Source organism: Amblyraja radiata, chromosome 19 (genome assembly GCF_010909765.2).
Source record: "Amblyraja radiata isolate CabotCenter1 chromosome 19, sAmbRad1.1.pri, whole genome shotgun sequence".
Taxonomy (NCBI): domain Eukaryota; kingdom Metazoa; phylum Chordata; class Chondrichthyes; order Rajiformes; family Rajidae; genus Amblyraja; species Amblyraja radiata.
The window spans coordinates 19,982,355-20,005,570 of NC_045974.1; the positions used below are offsets into that span (position 1 = coordinate 19,982,355).

Below are 23,216 nucleotides of genomic sequence, written 5' to 3' on the forward strand. Positions count from 1 at the left end.
GATGGGGAAAGATACACAGAGTCTTTTACCTGGGGGTAGGGGAATCAACAACCAGAGGACACAGGTTTAAGGTGAGAAGGGAAAAATTTAATAGGAACCTGAGGAGCAACTTTTTCACACAGAGGAGGGTGGGTGCATGGAAGGACGTAGTTGAGGCAGGTACTATAACATCATTCAAAAGACATTTGGACAGGTGTATGGATAGGAAAGGGTTCACGTGATGTGGGGTAAATGAGGGCAGGTGGGAGTAGCATAGATGGGGCATCTTGGTCTGTATGGACGGGTTGGGCCGAAGGGTCTGTATCTGTGCTGTGTGACTGTGAATTCAATGTCATTATCCCGTTGTGGGTACATATGACTGTTAAACACTCTTTTGAGTCGGGGCACTATGAGTGCATAACTATTTTTCTTTCCTTGGGACTGTGTTACTGTGAAGGCTGCATCCAACATCCACGGCCTCTCTCCCCGCGGTGAAGATGGGACAGGGGCGGTGTTTCTACCGTGGCGAGAGGGAAGGGAAGTCCTGACCCGTCGTTGTTGGGGAACTGATGGGGTGCGATCGGAGGCAGACAGGCAGTTGTCCCCAGGGTGCGTACGCTTCTGTCCCCGTTGGTGGCTAGGCTCACGGCCTTGAGGGGAGGTGTACAACTCACGGGAACATTGACGGGCTGTGTGGGCCGAAGGGCCTGCTTCCATGCTGTGGTGTTAAGGGAGCGCCGCGCCGGGGGAGGAGCTGATGTGAGGGAGCGCCGCGCCGGGGGAGGTGCAGCAGTGAGGGAGCGCCGCGCCGGGGGAGGAGCTGATGTGAGGGAGCGCCGCGCCGGGGGAGGGGCAGCAGTGAGGGAGCGCCGCGCCGGGGGAGGGGCAGTGAGGGAGCGCCGCGCCGGGGGAGGGGCAGCAGTGATGGAGCGCCGCGCCGGGGAGGTGTGGATGTGAGGGAGCGCCGCGCCGAGGAGGAGCAGCAATGAGGGAGCGCCGCGCTGGGGGAGGGGCAGCAGTGAGGGAGCGCCGCGCCGGGGGAGGAGCAGCAGTGAAGGAGCGCCGCGCTGGGGGAGGAGCAGCAGTGAGGGAGCGCCGCGCCGGGGGAGGAGCAGCAGTGAGGGAGCGCCGTGCTGGGGGAGGTGCGAGCCGAGGGAGCGCCGCGCTGTGGGTAGGAGTTGATGTGAGGGAGCGCCGTGCCGGGGAGGTGCAGCAGTGAGGGAGCGCCGCGCTGTGGGGAGGAGATGATGTGAGGGAGCGCCGCGCCGGGGAGGTGCGAGCCGAGGGAGCGCCGCGCTGTGGGGAGGAGTTGATGTGAGGGAGCGCCGCGCCGGGGAGGAGCAGCAGTGAGGGAGCGCCGCGCTGGGGGAGGTGCGAGCCGAGGGAGCGCCGCCTGTGACGCCAGGCTCCAGCTCCTAGCTCTGCCGCCATTGGTCCCGGTGGCTCCAAAGCGCAAAGTCCCGATGCCGGGCGAAGGCGCTAGTCAGATGCACACACATGCCCTGAGTGGCGAGGTGCCCCGTGTATCCGGGGCTGGCAGTCGGCAGCCGGGCGTCTAGGAGAGGGTCCGCAGCTCCATGATGACCCCCCTAGGCTAACCGACCCCCCGAGCCGAGCGGTCGGAGCGCCCCGGCCGGAGGGAGCGCGGCGATGGGCGGCCACCGGCAGGACGGGGTCAGTCTGTGCGAGAAGGCGCTGCACATTGTCACCGAGCTCTGCTTCCGCGGGCTGGTGGAGCAGAGGAAATGTTACGAGTTCATCTTCAGCGGAGATCGGAGGAGCGGAGTGAACGGCGCAGGTGAGGGAGAGGGAGGAGTGGGAAGGAGGGAGGGTGAGGGAGTAGAGGAGAAGGAGTGTATGATAGAGGGGGGAGAGGGTGTGTGTGAGGGGAGGGAGGGTATGAGAGAGGGGTTGGGAGGGTGTTAGGGAAAGAGAGGGAGAGTATCAGGAGAGGGAGGGAAGATGAGCGGGAACAAGCGAAGGGAGGGAGAGAGGGTGGGAGTGGGTGAGGTAGGGAGTGTGGGTAGGAGAGGCGATGGTGGGGAGGGAGGGCCAGGGAGACAGTGGGACAGGGGAGGAGAGAGTTGGAGGGGGGGCACTTGTTGCTGAGATCTGTCTCCATTCCCACATGCCTCCCCTCCAGCCCCAGTCACCCCCCTCCCAACCCCTCCCTCAACTTTCCGCTCCCCAAAGACCCTCCCTCCATTCCCCGACCCCACCCCCCTCCATTTCCCGGACCCCCTCCAATTCCCGACCCTCCCATCATTTCCCGACCCTCCCTCCATTCCCCGACCCCGCTCCCTCCACTCCCGACCCCGTCCATTCCCCAACCCCTCCATTCCCCGACGACCCCCCCCTCCATTCCCCGAACCCCCTCCACTCCAGACCCTCCCATTCCCCGATCCCCCCCCCATTCCCCGACCCCCGCCCCATATCCCGACCCCTCCCTTCACTCCCGACCCCACCCCCCCTCCATTCCCCGACCCCTCCACTCCCGACCCATCCCACCGCTCCCCGACCCCCAACTCCCCCCCCCCCCCCCCACCCCCCCACACCCGTCTCCCTGAGTGCCTGCTCTGCCAGAATCATTCATTACCAGATTCACTGGAGTAACTCAGACAGTCGATAAACTACAAATCATCACCAGACTTGTTATTCTATTTGCGGTCATTTTGTGCAAAGTGTTCATATTGAAACAAAGCTGCGCACTTTAACAAGACACCGAACACAAGTCAGTGAATCATCGTAAATTTCTCCAAAGTTGGGAACAATTTGCACTGTAACTTCGAGTGCACGGAATGGCCTGCGTGCTTTCCCACTCCACTCTCCCGGGTCAGTCCCGATTCATAACTCTTGTGTGCCGCCGAAAGACACACAAAGCTGGAGTAACTCAGCGGGTCAGATACAGAGCAGGTCCGGATACATCCTATTTTTGCCCCATTCACCCCATCTCTCCCCACCTAACCTTACCCCCCCCCCCCCCCCTCCATCCAAACTCACACCATCTCTCCCCACCCATCCCATCCCATCCCCTCCTCATCAAAGCCCATATGTTCCACCCTGCCCATGTAGGCAAACATACCGTACACCTTCTGTATTACTTGTGTTGTCACTTTCAGGGAGCTACAGACTGTACCCCTCTTAACATTGATGACATTAACTGCAGAGTTTCCTCTTATATTTGACCTCCCAAAATGCCACAGCTCACACTCACCCCTGCCTCTCCTCTGCCCATATCTATAACTGATCTGAATCCTTTGACAGTTCCAGTCTGAAGAAGGGTCCTGACCCGAAACGCCACCTAGACACATTCTCCAGAAATGCTGCTTGATACGCTGTTACTCCAGCATTGTTGTGTCTTTTTTTTGTAAACCTGCACCTGCAGTTGCTTGTGCATCGTTCGACGGCTTCCCTCCCCGTCCACACGTGCGCCAAATCTTGACGATCAGCTCAATCACTAATTAGCCCATTTACACTCTAACCCACAAATGCCAGAGAGGGGCCGGTACAGATCCACACCTTCCACCCGCTTCCCATGGGCTCTGTGGCCAAGGCAGTTTTGGGGAGTAAAAAAAAGTTGGAAAATAAACTTCCCTTAGATGACCAGCCATGATGTAGTCGACCAGCAGTGGAGGCTCCGACCGACTCCTGCCCCTAATTTGATGTTTTTCCTGGGAGCCATGAAGTGCTGAGGTAGTGATGTGTTGCGTGGTCACAGAGCTAGCTATGTGTTGTGTGATCACGTGCAGGGATAAATTAGTTTAACCTGGCACGGGCAATGTGGGCCGAAAGGCCTGTTGCTGTACTGTAATGTTCTGTGCAAGCCATTTAGCCCTTCAAGACTGTGCTGTTGGCTATTGGAACCACAGATCCTCCTTCCCAATGCCACCTCCTCCTGTACACCAGCCTCCCCTCTCTCCCAGCACATTAAAGACCACAGTGGTCCCTGTCCTGGCTGTGACTGGCCCTCAGATTGAAAACCCTCTTTGTCCCCACAGTGCTCTGTGGACACACCACCCTTGCATATTCACGCTCTCGCCCCAACGTTAAATCACACAACACTGTCGTCTCATTCTGTGTCCAGCCCTCGCCAACCGATCTATTATTCAGCCAGGAGTAATTGAAGGATTAACGGCAGATTCTGGTGGCGCCTGCACTCACTGGGAACTAAAAAACACAAATATACTCGTTGGGATTGAAATGCTGGGCATGTTTCCGTGAGTGTATCCAGAACTGTAAAGGGACAGATGTGGAGAGTCGGATGTGGCACAGTCTTGTTGTAGACAATAGGTTCTGTGGAAGTGATGAAGGTAACAATGACATGATTGGATTGCAGAGTTGGTTATAGCCGTGGTTTATCACTGTCACATGTACCGAGGCACAGTGAAGAAACATATCCAGGCAGATCACACCGTACATGAGTGCCACAGGTAGAACAAAAGAGAAAATAAACAGAATCTGCATGAGGAACTGCAGGTTCACACCAAACATAGACGCAAAATGCTGGAGTAACTCAGCAGGATATGCAGCACTCTGGAGAGAAGGAATGGGTGATGTTTTGGGTCGAGACCCTTCTTCAAACTTCTTTCCAGAGATGCTGCCCGTCCCGCTGAGTTACTCCAGCATTTTGCGTCTACCTTCGGGAAATAAACAGAGACCAGAATATCGTGTTACAGCTGCAGAGAAAACGCAGAGATCAAACGAAGTGTAACGGGAGAGGGGCAAAGTGCAGGGGCAAGTTTTTTTACACAGAGGGTGGTGGGTGCCTGGAACGAGCTGCCGGGGTGATGGTGGCGGCAGGTACGATAGTGGCATTTAAGAGGCTTTTAGATAGGCTGGGACTGGAGGGATATAAATCACGTGCAGGAAGAGAAGTAATGAAAGGCCTGGATTGAGTGGATGAGGAGTGGATGTATCCACTAGTGCGAGAGTCTAGGGCTAGAGGGCACGGCCTCAGAATAAAAAGATATACCTTTAGAAAGGGGATACGGGAGAATTTCTTTAGCCACAGATGGCTGTGAAGGCCAAGTCTTTGGGTATTTTTAAAGTAGAGACGGACAGGTTCTTGATTAGTAAAAGCGTCATAGGTTATCAGGAGAAGGCAGGAGCATGGGGTTGCGACAGAAAGATAGATCAGCCATGATTTGATGGCAGGGTAGACTCGATGGGCTGAATGGCCTAATTCTGCTCTTATGACATGAACTTATGAAGTTAATTTAACCCGGCATCAAGTTCGGCACAGACATTGTGTTCCTGTGTTGAACTGTTGTACGCCCATCTATCTATTGCTGTGTGTATGTTGAGGGTAGACAAAACATGCTGGAGAAACTCAGCGGGCGAGGCAGCATCTATGGCGAGAAGGAAGTAGGCGGAGACAGTAGGACATGGGAACAGGGAAGGGGGAGGGGAAGGAGGGAGAAAGCAAGGGCTATCAGAAATTAGAGAAGTGTTGAGGACTGGAGTTCATATCTGTACACAATACTCCAGCTGTGGCTCACTCAGTGGCAATACTAACATCACACGTTCTTCGTGTCAGAGAGTGAACTCGGAGAGTGTGATCTGCAGTTTCAGCCGAACTTCTTTGCACTAGTTTAGCTGGAATGTGGAATTAAATTGTAAGTCCCGGCCCCGGCTGTGTCAGTCATTCTCTTGTTTTTTGGAGATGTATTGTGAATATTGATCACATTGATGGCATTTGTCTAAGTTCAGTAATACTACCGCAGCAGGCCGTGCCTTCTGTAGCCCTTTCTCTTTATGTGTAGGGCAAGTTATGTCAAAGGAGGCAATCACTCATTAAACATGAGTGTTTATTTGGCACGTGTAGCGCCAACAGAATAATGAAAAGCTTTCTCGCTGCAGCTCAGCAGGCTGGTGAACGCGATGTCACACCCATAGATATATAACAATCAATAACACAATAAAGTGTGTAACACCAGTTAATATAATAGAAACTGAAGTGCGCACTGTTTGTAGAGGCAGCACTGGGGCAATATTGTGGGAGGGGCGATATGGAGGGAGCTCAGCGCCGTGGGAGGGGTGGAGAGGGAGCTCTGCACTATAGGAGGGGCGGTACTTGAGGGAGAGCCACGCTGAGGGAGGGGCGGTGTGGAGGGAGCTCCATGCTGTGGGAGGGGACAGGGAGGGAATTCTTCACCATGGGAGGAGGAATCTCCTTCCGTACAACCCCCTGCACCAAACTCTCTTCCCAATCACTGCATCTTTTTCCACGGAAACCATTGATCAGCAGGTGGCGGTCTCCTCCCCAGAGAGCTGTTCCCTCCGGCAGTGACCAAGCCCTGCCATAAGGTTTGTTTTAAGAAAGAACTGCAGATGCTGGAAAATCGAAGGTAGACTACAATGCTGGAGAAACTCAGCGGATGAGGCAGCATCTCTGGAGAGAAGGGAATAGGCGATGCTTCCCTCGGGTCGAGACTATTCCTTCTCTCCAGGGATGCTGCCTCACCCACTGAGATTCTCCAGCATTTATGTCTACCTGCCACAGGGCTTGGTCACTGAACGGGTCACCTTGGTACTGTGTGAAGGTCACATAGCCTCTGGCCCAACCCCACCCTCACTGAAACCTCGCGAGATGCGTTGGGGCAGCGATGCAACGGTGCATGCCTGCATTGGTGCTGCGCTGTTGCCTAGTTTAGTGTCACGTGTACCGAGGTACAGTGAAAAGTTTATGCTGCGTGCTAACCAGTCAGTGGAAAGACTATACATGATTACAATCAAGCCGTCCGGAGTGTACAGATACAGGATAGAGGGAATAATGTTTAGTGCAAGATAAAGGCCAGTAATATCCCATTAAAGATTGTCCGAGTGTCTCCAATGAGGTAGATGGTATCTCGGGGCCGTTCTCTAGTTGGTGATGGGATGGTTCAGTTGCCAGATATCAGCTGGGATGAATCTGGAGGGGTTGGGGTAAATGGGTAAACCGGATGGAACCGCTGCTTGACCACAGCCTGGACAGCAGCATGGATGGGCTGAATGGCCTCTGCCCCCCCCCCCCCCCTTCTCCCAATGGACATGGATGTCCGGTTGTTGGGTGGAAGGTTCCTTATGCCGGAGGTTTTTTGTCAGTTTCCCTACCTGCTTCCACTACCTGCAACCTCCGGCAACCACCTGCAACCTCCGGGAACGGCACGGAAACCTTGGGTGGAGCGCAAAGTCTCCAGAGGTTTCCGTTCAGGTTTCCTAAGTGGGACAGGGGCTTAACTGTGCTGGTGTGTACTCTGCTGATCTGGGCCCGGGAGTGACAGCAAACTCACACTGTTTCTTCTCTCCTCTCTGTCTGTCCACTGTGTTTGTGTCCGTGTGGGTGCCCGACCCGGCCTCTCTGCTTGCCCTGTAGATGTCTCGGTCAGTCTGCTTGCCGTGGTGGTCAGTTTCTGTGCTCTTGCCCTGTTGGTAGTGTCACTGTTTGTGTTTTGGAAGCTTTGCCGACCCTACTGGAGGAACAAAGCTCTGACCTCTGCTGCCAATAACGCCCCCCAGCCCTCGCCCGAACGAAGCCCGCAGCCCGAGGAAGCTCCGGAGAAGAAGGAGGTGCAGGAGGTGATGAAGGATGCGGGGAACTGCACCGTGCTGCTGGCGCCCGCCATGAAGATCAGCCAGACCTCGCCGGACATCCCAGCGGAGGTGCAGGCTGCCCTCAAGGAACACCTGCTGAAGCACACGCGTGTGCAGAGGCAGACCACCGAGCCCACCTCCTCCTCCAGGTCTGTGCTGCTCTGCCCGGCCCTGGCAGGGGGTGATGGGTTGTCAGGGTCACTGCAGAGGAAGGGACCAGCCCACCACCTGTGCTGGCACTCAGAGACCACCTAGTGCCTGGCCCTGGGGGTCCCAGTCCGGTGAGGTGGGGGTGTCCCAATGTGGGTGGGAGACTTCCTATTGTGAGTGGGGGATCTGAGCACGTAGATTCCCAGCAGGGGTTTGGGGGGGGGGGGGGGGGGTCGCAGTCCCTTTACATTGATCTCATTTTATGCTCCCCATATTTCCATTAGCCCCCCCCCCCCCCCCCCCCCCCAGATTCTACCCCTCTCTCACACACTTAGGAGCCAATTAATTGACCGACCCACACATTTCCGGGATGTGGGATAGAATTTAGAACAGTGGTTCTTAACCTTTTTGGCCCCCACGACCCCATCAGACATTCTTGGTCAGTACCGTGACCCCAGAAAAAAAAATTGAAAAAAAACCCAGCCTGATTTATTGAAATATATCTGCCAATACTCAGTCAATGGGATGGCTGAAATTGCTTCACAGCCATCAGGCGATCAAAATGAGGACGAATGCTCGACAGGCAGCACCTCATGTCAGCGCCGATCACAAGCCTATTTCGTGCCTTCGTTTTCAGAGTTACCATGGTTGACAATCCAGCCTCACAGCGATAGGTTGAGGGGGACTGGAACAATAGGGTCAGGGCCCTCTTCGAAAGGACAGGACAGTCCTTCACTTTCAGCCAAAACGTGGCGAGCTCTTGTTCCTTGAGCTGCGCATCTTCACAAATTCGATAAAATTCAACCTTTGCAGCCACGTCAGTATCGCTGATGGCACCGTCTTCAACGGAAAAGGGTCGGATGATCCACTCATCACGATAGCGATCGTCCAGTCTGGGGAAGTAACGTTCGATGGCTTCACTAATTGCCAGAAGGTGGGTTGAGGTCTCCTCGTGGAAGTGGCATTCAGCACCAGGCGTAGCATCCAGGAGAGTCGTCATCTCAGGGAAGATAGTCGTGTCACCGTCCTGGACTCTTCTCTGGTAAAGGTGAATCTTCCTGAACGCTGCCACTTTGTCAAGAGCCGTGTGTAGCATTGGGAGGTTTGAGGAATTCACCTTGGCGAAGAAGAGAGCCAAGTAAGCAACCTTCATCGCGAACAATTCATCCTGCATCTTTTCATGAAGCTGATTCTCCTTCTCGGTACACCCTCTCTCCATGAACAGTGCTATTCCTCTCGAAGTTGAATCACATGAGTTGAGAACTTTACCACGCGAAAGCCAGCGCATCTGCGTGGAATATCAAAATTTCTTCACACATCGCTTTGAAGATTCTTAAGTTTGTTGCGCTCCCTCTGATGTGTGTCACAATCTTGACCACATCTGAAAGCACTTCTCGAAGACCTGGAAGGCTTCCAGCAATCTGAACACATCTTCTCCCCAAGCGGTAGTGGACAATGGCTCCGAAAACAGGTACTCCTCCTTCATGGCTTCTCCGTTGAGGTAACGAACGTAGACTAGCAGTTGGGAATGAGGCAACATCTGTTGACTCATCCAGTTGCATCTGTTGACTCATCCAATACACTGGTCTGCTCTTCACAGCGCTCACTACTTGCAGCAGAATATCATTACTCATATCCGAGATTCGACTTTTGACTGTGTCATTCGAAAGGGAAATCTGCCTGAACTTGTTTGACTTAGTTCGCCCAGCACCAACTTCGCTGCTTCGAGAAGGCATGGCTTGATAAGCAGTTTATTGATGGTGTGACGTTTCTTAGTCTGTGCGATTCGATAAGCAATCCGGTATGAAGCTGCTTCATTTTGACGAGCGCAGTGAGCCGTCAAATCGATGCGGGAACCCTTGAGTACGACTTCTTTTCGTTTGAAATAGTCCACGCCCTTCCCCGCCTGGTCGCTGCGTCTAGACTCCAAATGGATCTTCAGTTTGCTGGGCTTCATGCTCTCGTGGCTCAAAACCGTGGCACAGATAACTCATTGCGGCTTGACCACGGATTTTTGAACAATGCTAGTGAAGCCGAACTTGAGAAATGCTTCATTATACGTGCGCTTCTTGGCAGACATGATTCGCCACACACAGTTCATGTGCGTATACGTACGCGCACACGCAAACAAAATACTGTGTGCCTTTGTTAGGTTCCTAAAAATGGGCTCAACAAATTGATATGTTATTTATGACCCCTTCATGACCCCCGGAAAAACCCCAAACGACCCCCATGGGGGTCAGGACCCCCAGGTTAAGAACCACTGACGTAGAATGTAGAACATGAAAGTTGGAACATGGAACTTAGAACATGGAACTTTAGGACATGGAACGTAATACGGGACATAGAACTTAGAATATGGAATGTGTAGGAAGGAACTGCAGATGCTGGTTTAAACTGAAGATAGACACAAAAACCTGGAGTAACAGAGGGCCTGGCAGTACATCTGAAGAGAAGGAATAGGTGACGTTTTGGGTTGAGACCCTTCTTCGGGAATATTGCACTTAGAACATAGAAGAGAGCCAATTAACTGACCTACTCATTTTTGGGATGTGGGATGGAACATGGGTCTTATAACACGGAACATGAAATGGAGAAGTTTGTCCCAGGTTGAGGTTGTGGTGAGCGCCACATTCTCTGGGTTGACTGATCCGTGGGATGGGTGTGAAACCCCCTGCCGTCTCTCCGTAGGCACAACTCCTTCCGGAGGCACCTGCCGAGGCAGATGCAGGTGTCGAGCGTGGATTTCAGCATGGACAGCCTGCCGCGGGGAGAGACCACCACCAGCATTGGCCGCATCAAACCCGAGCTCTACAAGCAGAAGTCCGTTGACTCGCAGGACGGAGATAAGGAGGAGGTGCAGACCAGCGGCAAGGTCAACTTTACTCTGAAGTACGACTACGAGAACGCGACTCTGACGGTCACCATTCTCAAATGCTTAGACTTGCTGGCGAAGGACTATTCCGGAACCTCGGATCCCTACGTTAAAATCTACCTCCTGCCGGATCGCAAGAGGAAGTTCCAGACTCGGGTCCACAGGAAGACGCTGAGCCCCATCTTCAACGAGACCTTCCAGTTCCCCGTCTCCATCGACCATTTGAACAACCGCAAGCTGCACTTCAGTGTCTTTGACTTTGACCGCTTCTCCAGACATGACCTGGTGGGAGAGGTGGTCGTGGACAACCTGTTCGAGCTCCTCGAGCTGCCCAAAGATGACACCATCTGGAGGGACATCATTTACGTCACGTCGGTGAGTATCGGTGGATGTAGTTCCCCCTCCCCTGGTTCTTGACGGGGAATGTGTCAAAGAGTCAATGGGTCAATGGGTCAACGGGCTCGTGGGTAAATGGTTCAGTGGTCCAGTGGTTCTTTATTGTCACATGATCAGTCATGATTGAATGGTAAAACAGACAGGATGGGCCGAATGGCCTAATTCTGCTGCTACTTCTTGTGGTCCCATGTATCTAAGCACAGTGAAATTCCTTCTTTGCATGAGGTTCCGTAAAAACGCACTATACTCAGGCACAATCACACTCAAGTACACAAGGGTAGGTATAGGAGATTGCACTGAGACAATATACAAGATACGCCCCATATTCAGTGCCATGGATGGGATAATGTTGGAGGGATATGGGCCAACTGCAGGCAGGTGGGTCCAGTGTGGATGGGGTATCTTGGTCAACATGGACAAGGCCTGTTGCGCTGAAGGGCCTCTTTCTGTGCTGTACGACTCTGTGTTGCTTTCACATGGTTCCACAGCCTGCTACGTACCCGTTCCTCCACCCCCCCCCCCCCCGCCAGTTCCTGGCTCCCTCATCCTACCTGCCAACATGTTATAGGACCTCACCAGGTGTGACTTCTAGTGGGGGAGGGAGTGAGACTAAATGGGATGGACGCAATTGCTCTGAGGGGCTGGCATGGACTAGATGGGCTGAATGATCGGTGCCATAAAGACTCTCTGAAAGTTAGGCTAACTTGCATGTTAGACACAAAATGCTGGAGTAACTCAGCAGGACGGGCAGCATCTCTGGAGAGAAGAAATGAGCGACGTTTTGTGTCGAGTCCCTTCTTCAGAAGACCCTTCTGGATGATGTGTGAAACATCACCCATTCCTTCTCTCCAGGTATGCTGCCTGTCCCGCTGAGTTACTCCAGCATTTTGTGTCTATCTTTGGTGTAAACCAACATCTGCAGTTCCTTCCTACACAAGCATGCAGGTTGTTGGTTTCATTAATTCCCCTCATCGATCCCCTGCTGGATGGTCACGCTGAAGACGATGGAACTTGGTGAATCGTGTGTTAATTAACTGACAGCCACGTCCTGACAGTTGTGTTAATATCGACTCCAGAATAATTCGGTCTGCCAGCTGTGTTATAACGGGCCCGTTAACCCTCTATAGACTGGAGTGGAGGGGCGCCCAGCATTCCCTTACAACATGCACTTCATGGGAATATTTTCTTCACTCATCTCTCGGGAACCTGGCCCATGCAGGTATGCCTTAAGTGGTAGAGCCATTGCCTCACAGCGCCAGCGACCCAGGTTCGATCCTGACCTCAGGCGCTGTCTGTGTGGACTTTGTACATTCTCCCTGTGCCGCATGGGTTTCCTCCGGGTGCTTCAGTTTCCACCCATGTCCCAAAGATGTGCTCTGTAAATTCCTTTGCGTATACAGGGAGTGGATGAGAAAGTGGCATAACATTATAAACTAACTAAATCAAGGAGCACTCTCACACACCGAACATTTCTCCTACTCCCCTCTCCCATCGGGCAGAAGATACAAAAGTTGACAGCACGTACCACCAGATTCAGGACCAGCTTCTTCCCCGCTGTTATCAGCCTCTCAGACAGACTTTTCATACGGTAAGGATATATTCCTGATCTTCCAATCTACCCCGCTGTGCCCCTTGCACACTTTTTTCCTGCACTTTCTCTGTGGTTATTATAGTCAAACAGCGTGGAAACTGGCCCTTTGACCCAACTTGCCTATGTGACCAAAGTGCCCCATCTACGCTAGTCTCACTTGCCTGCGTTTGGCCCATGTCCTCAATGTTCTATGCTCTGCACTCTGTTTACCTATTTTGCGCTATCTATGATGTGATTGACTGGATAGCACACAAAGATTGTCACTGTATCTTGGTACACGTGACGATAATAAAGAATGGCAGTACTGTACTGAAGATGAGAGTCATGGGCTTATTGTGATCTGAAAAAGGGGCCTGACCCCATTCTTTTCTCCAGAGATGCTGCCTGACCGGCTGAGGTACTCCAGCATCTTATTGTTATTATAGTTGGATCAAATGACAAGGAAATTTCCTCTGCGATTGGAAGATGTTGGTGCAAAGCTCAGCTCTCTGGAGTTAAGTGGGAATGTGTAACATTCCTCCATCATTGGGACTGGTACCAGGGACGGCCCCAGTAAAACCGCAGCCAGGAATATTTCCAATAGAAAGTTGGAGCCAATCTGGTTCATTTTCCAGAATAAGATCAGGAACCTAGTCATAGTCACTGAGTCACACAGCACGGAAACAGGCCCTTCGGCCCAACTCATTAATGCTGACCAAGATGCCCCATCCAACCAGGTCCCACTTACCTGTCCAAATGTCGTTCCATGTACCCTCCACCCTCTGAGTAAAAAAGCTGCTCCCTCAGATGCTTATTAAATCTTTCCCCTCTCACGCGAAACCTGTGTCCTCTGGCTTTAGACTCTCCCACTAGATGTAATAGTAAACTTTGTGCAATTCTATGTATGTTGTGAATAATTGATGAATTGTCTGAGTCTATGTGCCGGCAACGCTGCAGCAAGCAAGATACAAGGAACTGCCGATGCTGTTTATTACACGAAAGGACACAAAGTGCTGGAGTAACTCGGCGGGTCAGGCAGCACCTCTGGAGAACATGGACAGATGACGTTTTGGGTCGAGAGCCTTTTTCAGACTGAATTCTGTAGGAACCTATCCACGGTCATCGAGCTAAACATTTGAGCAACAGGCCCTTCGGCCCAACCCTTTCATGCCTACCAAGTTGCCTGACACAGCTCCTCCCACTTACCTACATTTGGCCCTTATCTTTCAAAACGTTTCCTATCCATGTACCTGTCCATATGTTGTTCTGATATCTCCCTGAACGACCTCTTCTGACACCTTGGCTCACTTTGTCCATGCCGACCAAGCTGGTTCACTGAGCAAGTCCCATTGGACGCTTATCCCTCCAACCCCGTCCTACCCGCACGACTGTGTTGTTTGAATGACTCCTCCTTCAGTCCTGAATCGCGGTTGAGTGTTCTGCCGGAGGGTTTGGACATTGCAGATGCTGAAGGTGTCTCTCTCATTGTCTCCCACACCTATAGGAGAGTGTGGACTTGGGGGAGATCATGTTTTCCCTGTGCTACCTCCCTACGGCGGGACGTATGACTCTCACCGTCATCAAGTGCAGGAACCTGAAGGCCATGGACATCACCGGCTTCTCGGGTAAGGTTCACAGCGAAGTGGAGGTCCTGGCGTCATGAAGTGGGGGATGGGGGGGGGGGGGGGGGGGGGGGTCGTCAATGAGTTAACCTGCTGCTAAACACAAAACCCAGCATACACTCCGCAGTCAACTGTTGATCGTTCACTCCTGGACGTGGTCCACCCTGACCAGTCCAACATTTAGTACATTAAACAGTACAGTACCTCACAGGCCCTTCAGCCCACAATGTCTGTGCTAAACATGATGCCAAGACCAACTCTTATCTTCCTTGACCGTCACATAATCCATATCCTTCCATTCCCTGCATATCCACATGGCCCATCTAAAAGACTCTTAAATGCTACTATTCTGTCTGCCACCATCACCATTTCCAGGCACCCACCACCTTCTGGTGACCCATGTATATTTTTAAAACTTTACCCCATTCTACATTCAAACTATGCCTCTGGTCTATGACATTTCCAACCTGAGAAAACGGTTCTGACTGCCTACCCTATCTACGCCTCTCATATTGTTTTAAACTTCTATCAGGTCTCCCCGCAACCTCTGGCTTTCCAGAGAAAACAATCCAAGTCTCTCCCTGTCTCTAACACCCTCTGATCCAGGCATAATTTCAGTAAACTTTGTTTATTATGGGTTTCACAGAGTGCTATGTTTACATATCTGTTGTGCTGCTGCAAGTAAGAATTTTATTGTTCCGTATCTGGGCATATGGGAATAAATCTCTCTTGACCGAATTGCTCCAGCACTTTGAGTCTTCTTTTCTGCCGGTAAAAGTCCGTTTGCTTTCAGACCCGTACGTTAAGGTGTCCCTCATCTGCGACGGAAAAAGATTGAAAAAACGGAAAACCACCACAAAGAGGAACACGCTGAACCCTATCTACAACGAGGCCATCATCTTCGACATTCCTCCAGAGAGCATGGAGCAGGTCAGCTTGTTCATCACAGTGATGGACTATGACCGGTGAGCCTTCCTTCCCCCTTCCCCCCCCCCCCCTTTTGGCCCATCAAGTCTACTCTGCCATTCAATCATGGCTGATCTATCTTTCTCTCTCAACCCCATTCTCCAGCCTTTTCCTCATAGCTCCTGACCCTTACTAATCAAGAATCTGCTGATCTCCGCCTTAAAAGTACCCAATGACGGCCTTCAGAGCCGTTTGTGGCAATGAATTACACAGATTCACCACCCTCTGGCTAAAGTAACGTTATTTTTGAGAGTTTGATGGCACTGGGCCTGTACTTGGTGGAGTTTAAAAGGATAAGGGGTACCTCATTGAAACTCACCGAATAGTGAAAGGCATGGAATAAATGACCATAGCCTTAGAAATAAAGGATGTACCTATAGAAAAGAGATGAGGAGGAATTTCTTTAGTCAGAGGGTGGTAATAGATCTGCGGCAGTCACAGGCAGTGTGTGCAGATCTGGTCGTCCCATTGCAGGACGTGGAGGTTTGGAGATGGTGCAGAGGAGGTTCACCAGAATGATGCCTGGATTAAGGGCTACTGCCTATCACGAGAGGCTGGGCAGACTTCAATTACTTTCTCTGGACCATCGGGGGCTTAGAGGAGACCTGATAGATGCTGAATTGTGAGATATATGCTGTAGACAGGATAGTCAACCAGAACCTTTTTCCCAGTTGGGAATGTCAAAGACTGGACAGCATAGATTTAAGGTTAGAGGGGCAAAGTTTTAAGGAGATGTATGGATTCATTACTTTACATAGAGGGTGCTGCCAGGGGTGGTGGTGGAGGCAGATCTGGCAGTGTCGTTTAAAGGGCTTTTAGTTTTGCATAAAATAGAGGGATATGGATCACATGCAGGTAGGGGAGATTATGTTAACGTCATCATGTTGAAGACAGACATTGTATGCGTGTGTGCTTGTGTGGTGCGTATGTACGCGTGTTTGTGTTGGTATGAATGTGGCGTGTGCTATGCCTTTTACCTCTAACTGTGCGAGAGTGTGTGCATGTTTGAATGATGCCTTTTATCTCTAACTGTGGACGCATGCATTATGCATGTGCGTCTGTGCGCACGCATGTGTGTTTGTGATGTATGCATTGTGCGGGTGTTTGTGTGTACGTGGCGTGCTGAAGTGTGTGTGGTGATGCATTGTCTGTGTGTGCATGCATATGTGTATGCGCGATGCATGTGTGTGCCTATGTGTACGTGCATTGTATGTGTGTACTATGCCTTCCACCTCTATTTATACCCGAGTGTGTGCGTACGCGTGCGTGCATTGTACGTGTGTGCGGTGCCCGTGCACCACTAACCGTGCGTTCCGTCTGCCCCCCCATAGCGTTGGACACAATGAGGTGATCGGTATGTGTCGTGTTGGGCAGGACGGGGAGGGTCTGGGCCGCGAGCACTGGAACGAGATGCTGGCGTATCCACGGAAGCCCATTGCCCACTGGCACCCACTGGCAGAGGTAACGGCACCGACCCTCACCCCTCGGGTCCATCACACAGACCAGGCCCCCACCACTGGCACCACCTACACCTCACGCTGCCTCGGGAAAGCCGCCAACATAATCAATGACCACTCACACCCCGGTCATTCCTTCTCCATGCTCCAATCCGGGAAAGGGTACAGAAGCTGGAAAAGCTCACGCCACCAGAATCAGGAACAGCTTCTTCCCCTCTGTTATTTGGCTTAGAACAACCCTTCCATAAGCAAGGGTAGTGTCCGATTCACCTCTGATAGCAGTGGGGAAGAAAGCTGTTCCTGAATATGATGGTATGTGCTTTCAAGCTTCTGTAACCTCTGCCCGACATGTGTTGCCCTTGATTATGTTGGCTGCTTTCCCGAGGCAGCGTGAGGTGTAGGTGGTGCCAGTGGTGGGGAGTCTAGTCTACGTGATCGACTGAGCCGCATACACAACTCTCTGCTTGTTCTTGCAAGGACATTAGTTCATAAATCTTAGGAGCCGAATTAGACCATTCAGTCCATCGGGTCTACTCTGCCATTCAATCATGGCTGATCTATCATTTCCTCTCAACCCCATTCTCCTGCCTTCTCCCCATAATCTTTGACACCCTTACTAATCAAGAATCTGCCAATGTCTGCTTTAAAAAAATCCATTGACTTGACCTTCACAGCTTTCTGTGGCAATGGATTCCATAGATTCACCACCCTCTGACTAAAGAAATTCCTTCTCATCTCCTTCCTAGTGGTCCGTCCTTTTATTCTGAGGCTATACCCTCTGGTTCTAGGCTCTCCCACTAGTAGAACCATCCTCTCCACGTCCACTCTATCCAGGCCTTTCACCATTCGACACTAGCTCTGCGAGTCTAGCTGTATGCCGCAGGGCGCTGTCTGCGCTGATTGTTTTTTGAAAATAAAAATAAATGTAATCAATTATTGCAATAATATATACAATACAAAATAATACCAAACAAACGCACCACCATAATACAAAATCACTCAATTATGTAAACAAATATTCTTAAATGTTACACTCTTAAACAACGATATCGCCATCATTGTTAAGTATGCATTCCGCCCCATGCTGGTTGTTTTGGGGGTAACTCTGCTCTGCTCCTGTTTCAGGCCCCCGGGAGAGCGACCAGCTTCGACAGCCAGGGATCCTGCCCGTCTCCCAAACTGCCGCCCTCACCCTAGGAGGGACGGGCTCGGAGGCGGGGATCACCGGCCCGGAGCACTGGGAGTCGCGGGAGTGGCCGTGACGTCTGGGACGATCCTAGCGTTGGCAGCGGCAGGTTTGCTGGGGTCACGCGGACCGCCGGTGACTGATCTCAGCTGCTCTCTGCTCCGAGGCTCGGAGGGGGTCTTTTCTGGGATTTACCGAGGGAGGGGTCTCTTGCATAAGTCCGTGGAGGGGGTGGGGGAATCACACGTTGTTTTATGGTGAGTGATTTTCCAATGTGGCGACCCTTTGCTCCACTTTCCTCCATTAAGCAGACACCGGTGGTCGCGGCACTGTCAATGCAGGGACACCGAGGGCAGCAGGTCGTGAGCGGGTGTCCGTGGCCGGTGGTCCCTAGGGGTGGGATGGCGGATACTGGGAGGGAGGATCTGGGATTAGGAGCACAACACGTGACCAGACCTCCTCACGACTTGGCAATAACCGCTCAACCCCCCAATACGACTGTTGATGTAAATATGAATCTCTCCTGCAGGGCTGCCAATGCTGGCAGTCACAGAGTCACTGCACGGTCACAGGCCCTTCGGCCCAACTCGCCCATGCCGACCAACATGTCACATCTACACTTGTCCCAGGTGGAGTCACAGCTGAGTGAAAGGTGGGAAGGGATTCATAGCCAGCTCGGCCCAAACACCTTAAACCATGCCCCCACCTGGCCAGCCTGACCCACACCTGGACGTCCAACTCGCCTTGTGTGATCCCCTCACCCGTTACCTGTTGGTGACCCTTCACACTAAATTAGTAGTTTTCAACTGAGTCTTTGACCGTCTGATTCTGTTGGGGTAGGAGACAGTCGTTGAGTCACATGGCAAGGAAACTGGCCCTTCGGCCCAACTCAACCAAACTGCCCCATCAAAGCTCGTCCCATCTCCCGCTTGGCCCATATCCCTCTGAATCTTTCCCGTCCATGTACCCGTCCAAATGCCTTTTAAATGTTGTTATTGTACCTACCTCAACTACCTCCTCTGGCAGCTCCTTCCATATACCCACCGCCCTGTGCGAAATTAATCCTATTAAATCTTTCCCTTCTCACCTTATAACCATATAACAATTACAGCACGGAAACAGGCCATCTCGGCCCTTCAAGTCCGTGCCGAACACTTATTTTCCCCTAGTCCTATCTACCTGCACTCAGACCATAACCCTCCATTCCTTTCCCGTCCATATACCTATCCAATTTATTTTTAAATTATAAAATCGAACCTGCCTCCACCACTTCCACTGGAAGCTCATTCCACACAGCTACCACTCTCTGAGTAAAGAAGTTCCCCCTCATGTTACCCCTAAACTTCTGTCCTTTAATTCTCAAGTCATGTCCTCTTGTTTGAATCTTCCCTATTCTCAATGGGAAAAGCTTATCCACGTCAACTCTGTCTATCCCTCTCATCATTTTAAAGACCTCTATCAAGTCCCCCCTTAACCTTCTGCGCTCCAAAGAATAAAGACTTAACTTGTTCAACCTTTCTCTGTAACTTAGTTGCTGAAACCCAGGCAACATTCCATAAATCTCCTCTGTACTCTCTCTATTTTGTTGACACCGGGGAGGGTGAGGAGATAATTCCTGACATGGACATTTCAGATGGAGATTAATGTTGTTCTAACCCCCCTGCTCTGCCCAGCCACAGGGGAAGTGGCCCCTGCCCCTCCTCACTAGTTTAGTTGAGCTTATTGTTGTCACATCTACCGAGGTACAGTGAAAATCTTTTGTTTGTGTGCTATTTAGTCAAAGGAAAGCCGACACGTGAACACAATCAAGCCGTCCCGAAACGTTGCCTATTTCCTTCGCTCCATAGATGCTGCTGCACCCGCTGAGTTTCTCCAGCATTTTTGTGTACCTCCGATTAAAGATAGTTCAACGGTCTCCAATGAAGTAGCTGGGAGGGAGGTCAGGACCGCTCTCCAGTTGGTGATGGGATGGTTCAGTTGCCTGACAACAACTGGGAAGAAACTGTCCCTGAATATGGAGGTGTGAGTTTTCGCACTTCTGTATCTCTCGCCTGATGGGAGAGGGGAGAAGAGGGAGTGACCAGGGTGAGACTGGTCCTTGGCTATGTTGGTGGCCTTGCCGAGGCAGTGTGAGGTGTCGATGGAGTGGATGGAAGGGGGGCTGGTTTGCACGATGGTTTGGGTATGACTGAATCCTTTAATCACCTTAATCCTCTGGTTTATCCCAGCTGACCTCAGTTTAGAGCACGAGTTCAAAGACGTGCGGGTTTGTAGGCTAATTAGCTTCTGTAAGTTGTCCTTGGTGTGTAGGATAGAATGAATGTTTGGGTGATTGCTGGTTGCTGTGGACTCGATGGACCGAAGGGCCTGGTTCCGTGCTGTGTCTCTAAACTAAACTAAACGAGTCAGATTTGGACCACCCGTCAACAGATACTCACCTCTTTGGGATCGGCCCAGCTGTTTGCCGCTTGCAGGCAACATCTGGGTGTGTCGATTGAAATCCACATGTGGTCGGAGACACTGGACCTAACCTGCAGGCGGTGGGTTGGGGCATCAGGGTCCGTCTCTCCGCTGAATGTCGGAAGGTTCTGCGGGTTGCTGTGATTAAGTGCTCAGTAATGAGCGCAGGGTAGGAGCCCGTTGCCATGGCGCAGGTTACCTTGCAACCGCTGCAGTGCCCTGGCCTCCGGCATGCTGCGTTCACCGTGCAGTTTACACAACCCTCCACGTCACAGCATCTGCTGCAGGCGCTGCACTGGGGCACACTGGTTGAGCCCCCTGCACCCTGCACTCACTCCTCACCCTCACCCTAACCCCCACCCCACACATCACCACGGACCGCTTCAGTCCCCAGTCCCACCGCCTGCACTCTGCTGCCCTCTCCTCTCCCTCCTCTCCCCTCCCCTCTCTCCTCTCCCCTCCCCTCTCTCCTCTCCCCTCCCCTCTCCTTTCACTCCTCTCCCCTCTCTCCACTCCTCCCTCTCCTCCCCTCTCACATCTCCCCTCTCCCCACTTCCCTCTCCTCGCTCCCCTCTCTCCCCAATCCCCTCTCTTCCCACTCCCCTCTCCCTTTCTTTCCCCTCCCCTCTCCCCACTCCCCTCTCTCATCACCTCTCCCCTCTCGTCTCACCATTCACCCCTCTCCTCACTGCCCATCCCCTCACTCCAAACCTCCCCTAATCTCAGCATCTGCTGCAGGAGCTGCACTGTGACACACTGCAGTGGTCCACTATGTCCCCCACCCGCCTCACCCTGCACCCCTCACCCTGCACTCCATAACCTAACCCTCACTCTGCACTCCACACCCCTCACCCTGCACTCCACACCCCTCACCCTGCACTCCACACCCCTCACCCTGCACTCCACACCCCCCACCCTGCACTCCACACCCCTCACCCTGCACTCCACACCCCTGTATGTGTGTGTGTTTTCTCCAGGTGCTACACTCCAAAGATGTGCAGGTTTATAGGTTAATTGGTTTCTGTAAATTGTCCCTAGTGTGTAGGTTGGACTGGTGTACAGGTGTTTCTAGGTCAGCGCGGACTCGGTGGCCCGAAGGCTTTCTTTCAACACAGTATCTCTAAACTAAACTAATCTAAACTAAACTAAACCGAACTAAACTAAGAGGCTGGAGTGGAGCAGAAAAGCCAACATGGAGCAGAGGGAATGATTGGGATTTGCTTCTTGTGAATGTAATGAAATATTACGTTAAAAGAACTCAGAGGTCTTTAGGATGACTGAATTGTGAGAAGTTGCAGCTGTTTTTATGCATTGGTATTGCTTATTATTGTCACGTGTACCGAGATACAGTGAAAAGCTTTGTTTTGTGCGCTATCCAGTCAAATCATACCATCCACGAGTACAATCAAGCCCTGCACAAGTATAACAGGTAGTGCAAATAGAACAATACCAGAGTGCAGAATATAGTGTTACAGTGTTACAGTTACAGAGGAAAAAGTGCAAGATCCTAAATGCGGTAGGTTGGGAGATCAGGATTACACCTTATCTTACTGGAGGTCCGTTCATTAGTCTGATAACGGACTAATCCAGTACTTTGCTTTACTTAGGTTCGGGAGGATGATGCGACGCAACTCCAAATGTAGTTCTCATCAGCGTTGCAACCATCTTTGTGCAGTTTAAAACCCCCCCCCCCCCCCCCCCCCCCCCCCGCAAGATTACAATCAAACCGTCCACAGTGTATAGAAACTGGATAAAGGGAATAATGTTTAGTGCAAGATAAAGTCCAGTAAAGATTCAGTCCAGTAATAGAGGCAAATATTCTGTCATTTCCCTCAATATCTACAGTCATAACGTTATAAGTGATAGGAGTAGAATTGGGCCATTCGGCCCATCAAGTCTACTTCACCATTCGATCATGGCTGATCTATCTCTCCCTCCTAACCCTATTCTCCTTCTAGCCAAGACCCCTGACACCCGTACTAATCAAGAATCTCTGCCTAGAAAATATCCATTGACTTGGCCTTCACAGCCTTCTGTGGCAAAGAATTCTACAGATTCACCACCCTCTGACTAAAGAAATCCCTCCTATAATTTCCTAAAGGAACTTCCTTTAATTCTGAGGCTATAACCTCCAATGATAGACTCTCCAACTAGTGGAAACATCTTCTCCACATCCACTCTGTCCACAATCCCATCTGACTTTCGGAATCTATTGGGTCATCGTACAGAGATTTTTAAAAAAAACATCAAAAGATAATGTATTAAAGCTCCGCTTCTGATCTTCAAATGTTTGGGGTTTGTTTCATCTACATCTGAGTGATGGGGATCGCACTGATCTTTGTAGGAAGTGGAGGGGGAATACAGAACCTTGGTCAGGCAGGCCGTTTACTGGGTGAGTTCAAACTTGGAAATTAACATTTAAACCATCAACTATTCTGCCTGTTACAAAAGTAGGTCCATTCATATTCTTGGGAGGAACAGCTCTCTCCAGACACATGCACAATCTGAAAGCGTTTATAAAGAACATTGGACAGTACAGCACAAGAACAGGCCCTTCGGCCAATAATGTCCGTGCCAGACATGATGCCAAGTTAAACTAATCTGCTCTGCCCGCACATTATCTATATTCCTCCATTATTTGCATATCCATGTGCCTATCCAAAAGCCTTTTAAATGCCACTAGCACATCTGTATTTCGTACCTTACAATTAACTTAAAACATTTTTAAATATCAACTTTAAGGATGTATTTTACGGTACCAAACCAGAGCATTGACTAACCCACACACGATCAACTTCTCATCCCATTGAAAGCCTTCCTACTTTATTTGGAACAAGATCACACTTGTGGTGATGACAGACTTGCCATGTCTTTGTCCCACCCTGAAAAATACAGGCAAACTACTGTCAAAGGACTCAGTGGGTTAGGCAGCATCTGTGGAGAGAATGGATAGACCAGACGTTTCGAACCGGGACCGGTTTTC

At 51.4% G+C, this 23,216-nt stretch overlaps 1 protein-coding gene across 1 annotated transcript; it reads left to right on the forward strand.

The window, feature by feature from the left end:
• The first annotated feature begins 1,445 nt into the window (after nucleotides 1-1,445).
• Nucleotides 1,446-17,967, forward strand: syt10 (synaptotagmin 10). The gene is made up of 7 exons (XM_033037884.1): nucleotides 1,446-1,777; nucleotides 7,334-7,700; nucleotides 10,393-10,951; nucleotides 14,047-14,167; nucleotides 14,958-15,129; nucleotides 16,462-16,591; nucleotides 17,713-17,967. The coding sequence occupies exons 1-7, from the start codon at nucleotides 1,630-1,632 to the stop codon at nucleotides 17,782-17,784; spliced, it is 1,569 nt and encodes a 522-aa protein (XP_032893775.1). The 5' UTR covers nucleotides 1,446-1,629; the 3' UTR covers nucleotides 17,785-17,967.
• Nucleotides 17,968-23,216: the final 5,249 nt, after the last annotated feature.